This window comes from Copidosoma floridanum, unplaced genomic scaffold (genome assembly GCF_036245765.1).
Source record: "Copidosoma floridanum isolate Cflo_tuat_1 unplaced genomic scaffold, Cflo_Japanese_pri ptg000025l, whole genome shotgun sequence".
Classification (NCBI taxonomy): Eukaryota; Metazoa; Arthropoda; class Insecta; order Hymenoptera; family Encyrtidae; genus Copidosoma; species Copidosoma floridanum.
Window position 1 is genome coordinate 8,250,772 of NW_028321902.1, and position 8,686 is coordinate 8,259,457.

At 33.7% G+C, this 8,686-nt stretch overlaps 2 protein-coding genes across 2 annotated transcripts; both read left to right on the forward strand.

The window, feature by feature from the left end:
- Positions 1–3,979: 3,979 nt before the first annotated feature.
- Positions 3,980–4,612, forward strand: Dph3 (Diphthamide biosynthesis 3). The gene has a single exon (XM_014362546.2). It carries the CDS (start codon positions 4,157–4,159, stop codon positions 4,610–4,612), a length of 456 nt encoding a protein of 151 aa, XP_014218032.2. The 5' UTR covers positions 3,980–4,156.
- A 291-nt stretch (positions 4,613–4,903) lies between these two features.
- Polr3G (RNA polymerase III subunit G) lies at positions 4,904–5,627 on the forward strand. The gene has a single exon (XM_014362545.2). It carries the CDS (start codon positions 4,904–4,906, stop codon positions 5,537–5,539), a length of 636 nt encoding a protein of 211 aa, XP_014218031.2. The 3' UTR covers positions 5,540–5,627.
- The last annotated feature ends 3,059 nt before the right edge of the window (positions 5,628–8,686 follow it).

Genomic DNA, 8,686 nt, shown 5'->3' on the forward strand with positions numbered 1-8,686 from the left:
AATAATCTTTTAAACGAGTAAGCATCGTCGATTACAAGCCCAACTATTTATTTGACAATTAATTGAAAAAAAAATCTTTGAGGCACGTAAGCATCAGCGATTAGAAACCCAATTGTTTTTCACTGGATTTATTTATAAAATAATCTTTTAAAAGAGTAAGCATCGGCGATAAGAAACCCAACTGTTTTTCGCTAGATTTATTAATAAAATAATCTTTTAAACGAGTAAGCATCGGCGATTAGAAACCCAATTGTTTTTCACTGGATTTATTTATAAAATAATCTTTTAAAAGAGTAAGCATCGGCGATAAGAAACCCAACTGTTTTTCACTGGATTTATTTATAAAATAATCTTTTAAAAGAGTAAGCATCGGCGATAAGAAACCCAACTGTTTTTCACTGGATTAATTAATAAAATAATCTTTTAAACGAGTAAGCATCGGCGATTAGAAACCCAACTAATTATTTGACAATTAATTAAAAAATTAATTTTTGAGGCGAGTGAGAATCGGCGATAAGAAACCCAACTGTTTTTCACTGGATTAATTAATAAAATAATCTTTTATTGATTTAATTATTTAATTTAATTTTATTGATTTAATTATTTTATTGATTTAATTATTCGTGCACTCTGATAGGGTATTTCTTTTGATGAACGTTAAACTAAAATTATTTTTCCAACAAATAATCAGATATTTTGTATAATAAATTAAAACTGCAGTTTCAATTGACAAATATATACTGACGAGCAATTCGTGTTTTTCTGAAAATTGTCCAGTACTGCTCGTAAAAAGATATTCCGTATGGTTATCCTGACAGTGGAATCGGTATCTATTTCAAGAATGTGTGGAATCTACAACAAAGTCAAACAGATAGTTTGTATACTCGCTCAGGACTCTATCGCTCGGACAACGAAAAATTTATCCGTGACAAGAAAAAACAATTAGGATTCTTTCATGACAAGCTTATCTCCAGGTATTCACTAATAACACGCATAAATGGGAGAACAAGATAAACAGCATGTCTAGATCTCTATATTACTGTTGTATAACTCTTTCATATTTTAATTATTTATTTGCGTTGAAGTACAGTATTAATTGTATAAATTATACCAATTTAATCAACCTTGCGTATAAAATATAACTCCTATTCTGTTAAAAATTGTCCAAATTAAATTATTCTAATATTTCAACTACTCGCTGTTACATTTAATCATATTTAAAGGTGTAAAAAATAAAATGCATAATTCCACAACAAGGTCAAACACACATTTATTGATATCGACAATAACTTGTATACTAAAGAATTTCTCGTCAAACAATACATTTCATTATTTTCTACCTCTTTATGATGGTAAAATACCTTGAAGCAACCAACTCGGATTATTTGTCCTTGAAGATCATTTCTGCGCTGATCAAAAGCCAGATTAGTTGCCCTTAATCCTTTCTTTTCATCCCAAGTTCCAAAATGACTTTTAATCAATTCTCGATCCCTTGCAATTTGGTAAACTTCGCTAAGCTCTCGAGCATTTATACCCGTAATTTTCTGCATTACGAGAAATAGGCAGTTGAAAGGAATGTAGTTGTTGGAGAAAAATTCATCAGCTTTTGTTTTTTCACTCAAAAAAATCATCCATTGAATGTTGTCCGTTACAAACCACAAGGATATTTCCTAAAAGCGTATCGCACACTCAATTACTGTGATTACAAAAGTAGTATAAAAACGTATTCAAATAAATAACAACTGCTTAGCAAAAACTATCTTCCGATCGTGAAATCTGAAAAATGCTTCTTGTTTCTTTAATCAAGTTCACGACTACAAACATTTTTTATCAAAACAAAACAACCAAAATTAACATAATGCTAACTTTAAGAAATTGTTTCATCTCTTCGGAGTCATTCATCAGCACGATCAAGGTATTCTGCAATTCAGGAGTATCAATTTTCATCTAGAAAAAGAAGTATCAGAGAACGTTAGTGGCATATAAATATTTTAATTAATGATCAGTGATTATTACGAAAATAATTAAATAATTCTAGTATGATTGTCTGTCAAATCATGCATGTATTAGATGAACTGAATGCATAAAAATGATGGTTTTTCCTCGAGTATAAATTTTTATGTTTTACCGAAATGTTAAAGTCATATATAATAAATTATAAGGCCATCATCACACGTAACAGCGCAATGTATAAAATATTTTTATGCTTGCAGAGCCCAAAGATTTCAATTCAAGGACTATCTTGTGTACAAATATACAAATAAAGCTGTTTTTCTTCTTATGGACCAAATGATCAAGTATATAATCACTTTCATACGCAGCACAAGACAAACTTGACTTTTTATGTTAATAATTATTTTTACCCCGTCAAATAGTAATGTAATGCGTCTAACTACTTTTATTTTTAAATAAAAGCCACTGTGTACTGATAATGCCTGAAAACGATCTCGGTGATCCTTTTTAAAATGTACAATTAAATAATATTAAATGTTTTGTTCAGAGATTTTTTTAAAGTCAAAAAAATGTATGCAGTTGCTAACTAAAAGTTTTGTTTCATTACCCTTGATTTAAAGACTTCTATCTGATTAAAACATATTTTTACCGTCGCCAAATAGATTTTCATGGTATCAATAAGTTTATTAAGCACGTGGTATGGATTGAAAAAAAAAAAATTGCAAAAATTTGGGTGCGCACAACCGCGCTTGAGCCAGGTATTAGCTGACCTGTCATCCCTAGTAGTTGTTATTACAATCTTCTAACACCCTAAGTGAGGCTCCTGGCTCAGTTTCCCTATCCTACTTTCTATCTGACCCTACAACCCCTCAATGTGCTACTTATGATTCTACCTTAGATCTAGGATTAACTCTACCTTATTTCTATTTTTCTTATTCTATCTTACACCTATTTTTTTATTCTACGTTATTTCTAATTATTATTCTAATTATTCTACCTTAAGATCTACTCTTATTGTTCTACCTTACATCTAGTCTTACTACTCTATCTTAAATCTATGATTTTTAATTCTACATTAAAATCTATTTGCTTACTGACTAAGGCTTATAGATTAATTAATTTCTACCCAACACCGCTTAAAAACTACGTCGAAGGTTGGGTCTCGAACCCGGACCTCCTGGCAACTCAATATCCGATAGCTAAGGCTTTCATACGCACTTAACCACGCAGCCACTGAGCTCTTGCTGCTCGGCTTGTTTAATAGTAAATTTCAATCATTAGTTTGGTATAGATAAAAAAATGCCTGTAAGTGAGATACTTGTGTATGTGTTAATTGCTTGGCGTATCGGTAAGTATATCTATATGCCCGACCAACTTGACTGTAATCGGTTATACAGATATACTGATATCATGCTAGGCCCACATAGTTATCAAATTTCTCGTTGGAGGGCGCCATTTTTACAACGCGATTGAGGCCCAGCTGATACATGATGATGTGCAAACGTAGCCGTGGGTGTTTGCTTAAAATAATTACAACGTATATCATCTTATAATATTGCGAGCTGAAGATCTTGAGATCAAGTAATCTATTTCTGCGAGTGGGGGGGGGGGTCAGTGTGATATACCACACGTAATTTTTGCCCGTGTAAATGCGATAAAGAGAGTAATATGTTCTTGCTTCTCACTCGCACTCACACGGGCTTATGGCTGGTCCTATGGAAGTTCAAGACTCCGTGTATACGCAGCCTGACGGCGCCCGTCGCGAACACGCAACCAAAACAAAGACTAAAAAAAAACTCAATCTTGGATCCGTTTGCAGCTGAATACGTGCAGCGATGCAAAGCTCTTCATTGATATTTTAGATGTAAACACTTGAAAACACGTTTTTTACCCCTGCAAAAGTCTGCAAGATCTTCTCTCTCTATGATTTTCAAATGGATCGTATTTCCCTCCCCATCAGTACCGTTATACCGTATTCGACCACCTATTGGCGCTGAAATCACTCTCAATAAAGCGTGCACCACGTGCTCGCACTCTGCTTACTCTGATGCTAGTCTGCTATGTAGTTAAAACTGTTAAAAGTAATATGACGCGTGTCTGCGATACTTTACGCAATCCTTCAATTCCCTCTATTTTTGTTGCAAACCTAAATGTTGCTTATGTGATCGAAAATCGCAAGTATCTTGAGTTATAAACAAAAGTGATGACGACGTATCACGACGAAGTGGAGCTCGAGGATTTCGAGTACGACGAGGACGACGGCCTGTACTACTATCCGTGCCCTTGCGGCGATCAGTTTCAGATATCGAGAGAAGAACTTGTAGCCGGTGAAGATGAAGCAACATGTCCCTCGTGTTCGCTTGTAGTTAAGGTTATTTACGACGTCGACAAGTTTAAGGAGAAATATGGCGAGGTGATAGAGGAAAAAGATTTGGACGACTTCGAGTACGACGAGGACGCTGAGGTTTACTCTTATCCTTGTTCGTGCAGTGACAGGTATCTGGCTAAAAAGTCGGATATTTTAGTTGGAAAAAACGAGGCCAAGTGCTCATCTTGTGACCTTAGTGTCAAGCTCACCTACGACAAGGATAGCTTGTGCACCAAATTCGAAGAGGTAGTCAAAATCAGCGAAAAGAAGACCATCAAACAGCACTTGTAAAGTGAGTTGCAGTTCTAACCTCTTTATTGATAGTTTTCCTTAAGCTTTGGTTTGTTTCGTTATTTTTTTTGTTTTACTTTTTTTCAAACGATAAATAACGTCGATTAAATGATCAAGTTAATGTCGATTTTAGTATCAGATGAACATGAAAGTACATTTCATGGAAATGATGTTCGCTTTTACAATTGTATACAGTCTCTCTTCACTCGTTGGTTAAGTGTTTTAATAAATTTTAAAAATACAATATTAAGTAGTTTGATTTTCCAATTTTACAGAATAGTTGAAATTACCATGGCTGGCCGTGGCAGAGGAAGGGGCAGAGGAATACTTCCTATGAGCAATGAACCAGGAATGAAGATAGAGCCATCGTTGCCTATTTTGGTTCCTCCTCCAAATTATCCAATGCTTGAATACAGACCTCTTCCAATGACAATGACCACAGAGCTCAGATACTTGCTGCAGTTGAGAAAAGGCTTTGTAGATCATATGCATGAGTCTCCAAACAATGTTGTGCCCAAAGTTGTAAAAAAAGACATAGAAAGGTATTCTGACCGATACAAAGAATCTATCAAACAAAGGTATGATATTAGATACGATTGGACCCGTATGCCAGCTGAGTTAAAGCCAGTGATCAAAAGAAAAGGTAATAAGTCTGGTGGAAGTAATAAAAAACGTAAAGAGGTAGATGTCAATGCCAAACTTAAAGAGTTGGAGGATAAAGAATCTGAAGTTCCTAGTGATAGCGAGGATAATGAAAAAGCAAATGAAAATGAAGAAGATAAGGATGACGATGAAAAAATAGATGAGGCTGAAGAAGATAGTGATGAGTATATGGATGAGGGTACAGATTACGTTAATAATTATTTTGATAATGGCGAGAATTATGAAGATGATGATGAGAATGTCGACGACGGGCCGGTATTTTAATGTAAATTTTGAATAAGGTACGTTTTTTGTGAGATATTTAAATAAATATGTTTTTAGAAAATATCAAAGCATTGAGTGATGATTGAAAAAATTTCGTTGGTTGATTAAAAAAAAAAAATAATAATAACGAAAGAAAAAATGTGGAGTTGAGTTTTGATCGCAAAGCCGATTCACAGAAAGCATCGGCATTTCTTTATTACGAGTATTTCAGTTTCTATCAATATATAATATATATATTTATATAATATATTTAGTCATAATAATTTTCAATAAGTGTAATAAATGATCGTCTATCATGATGCATGGAAACATGGATCCAGCAAATAAGTCAAGGTGGTGTCGTCGCAGAAGATTTTTTTCACACATCATACAATACAATAGCATTAAATAAATTCCCATCGCCTAGCTTATTTACGACATAGTTCATTGATCTTGTTAACTCAAAAATTGATCACCAAAAGCCTCTATAAACTGTGAGTAGCGACACAAGCGAAATTAATGGCTTGGCCATACGCAATCTTGAATTTATCGAAATCCTTTTTTTTTACTGGTAAGATTGACTTTATTAAAAACACGGCAACAAATATAATCTTTTAAGACGCATACAATCTCCTTTTCCGGCTTCTCTGCCGTAGCTGCTTGTGAGTGTGTGAAATACTTTTGTAGCTGGCCCAACGGAGCTCGCTATTTTGTTTTAACCGATTTTCGACTGTAATTATCTGTAACAACATAATTCTTTTAAAATACTTCATTAATGGTTTCAATTTATTATAATTATTTCGAGAATCATCGACTGATTTTTTTTTTTTTTTTTTTTTTTTTCGGTGCTCCCGCATTTTTCCACTAATTCATCATTATGTTTTTTCATCCATTAATGCATGATTTAAGGTGACGAGTGAGAGGAGGCGGAAGCGTTTTAATACAATATCATCGTAATTAGTATCACGCAAAAGTGTAGCTACAGAAGTACGAACGCCGCAAAGGCCGCGTTATCACAATGACTCCCTTTCTGCTTCTCCGCAACGTCCTGTTTCGACGTACGATTTGTATTGTATTATTATTTTCGTTCACGTTTATTTTTTCTTCTCATCATTTTTACAAAAAATACGCACACATACATTTAACGACATTATCTAAGTTATCTAGAAAAATTGGAATGCAAGGTTGTATTACTACATTATTAAGTATACTTGTTTTTTGTTTTCCAAGGCGTCGATGCAGTACCCTGTTTTTACACATAAACTCAACCGGTATATATATATTTTTTTTTTTCAATTTTCTCTAAATAAATTTTCACGCTCGTACTTAGTTTTTGCCTTCCTCTCTCTTGCGCTCCCCATTTTCACTGTAAATGGTGTAAGTACAAAGTAAGCATGGGGTTTTGCAAAAAAAATTATTCAAATGAGTGACGTTTCATTGGTCTTGATGCGTCGCTTATGGTATGACAGTTTGTCAAAGTCGATAGAAACTCGACCACAGTAGTCACCGTATGGCCTTTACTACATTATTACAATTGCACGTTAATAGATTGCTTATTAAACATTTTTAGTAGTTATTGAATTAATTTTTCAAGCCAAAATTGAATACCGCCGGTAAAATTAAAATGAATGTAAATAGAGCGACTTGATTTAATTATATAAATTTCAAGGTCTCCAGCATATAAAATATTCACGCGTTTTTCATGATGTTTATTTTCTCTTAAATTTTGTTAACAGCAATCGTAATTTTTTTGTAACGCATCGAAAAATGTTACAAAATTTTTCACGAGGTATTGAAGCCAAGCAACATTTTTTTAGCTTATGAATCCATAAATACTTTTGCTCGCGCAGAAGCTCATAAACCAGTATTTCATTCAAATACGTACATCGAGATGTATAATAGATTTTATTCATAAACAATTTCGAAACAAACATATATTATACGATTCATATATATTTATATACAGTATAAATAATCTTAATCTTCATAATTTATCCTCCTTGCGAGTACTGAAACTTAACTCGAGTATCCTTCTGAAAAAAAAAAAAAAAAAAAAAAAAAAAGAATAGTCGCATGTACTTACGTTCAACAGTACTACTAAACTTGTCTGTGCAACCTTGGGATCCCAATTATATTGATATTAATAAAGAAACAACAGACCACAGTCCCATCCGATGGCGATGCAGATTCGCAACAGAGAATAACTACACGAAACCATCGTGCATCACACAATCTTAGACATATGTACAAAGGCGTTTTTCACATTAATGTTTACTTTGACTCGAGCCCTCGCTCAGTGGTTAAAAGAACCTTCATCTCTCGCCCTACACGAACGAACACATTAACGTTTATTTCTCGAAGCTAACGAATCGATTCGTTGTGCTGTCTGTAGAAGTTTCTCTTCGTTTCCCTTAACACTTACTCCTTTTCTACGAATGGGTCGCATAGAAAAACGCATCGAGTGCACGTTGATGAAAACTAAAATGAACAGTCCTCCGCGATGCCGTTAAAACGCTTCCGCTCGTTTATGTGTGAGTGGCTCAATTACTTTTTACTTCTTTGCTTATACACTACGTACTTTCGCGTATATCTTTTTCTCGCTTCCAACACTTGCGTGTATACACACTACATGTTCATCAAATATACATGTATACACTTCGTACAAGCATATACTGTTAAGCGTCGCACATTACTTGAAATATTTATAATACCTTGGCGCTTTATGCGCTCCATGTATGCATACTTATTTATATTCATTTGGAGTTTAAAGACTACCATGCTCCGTTGAGCCTGCAATATCCAAACTTTTGTTGTTTAAACTGTGGTCTTTCTCGCACTCCTCCAGTCCACCCGTACCCACTTGTCCAACCATACGTAGTTTGCTTTTTTTTTTTTTACTTTTTTTTTTTTTTTTTTCCTATTTTAGTTATTCAAGTGAATTAGCGCTAAAACTTTGTCGTAAAAAATCGAGCCTTTTTCTGTAAATTATTATTCATCCTCTACGTGGGTAATAAGCTACCTTTAATTTATTTTTTTTATTTTAATTATCTTATGTGTTTTTTATCTTTTTCTACAAATGTTTTTTTAAGCGGTATTTGTTACGCTCGCAAAGTATTTTACGTGGAAATTTATTTACTTAAACTTTAAGTATATTGAGGTTTTTTTTAT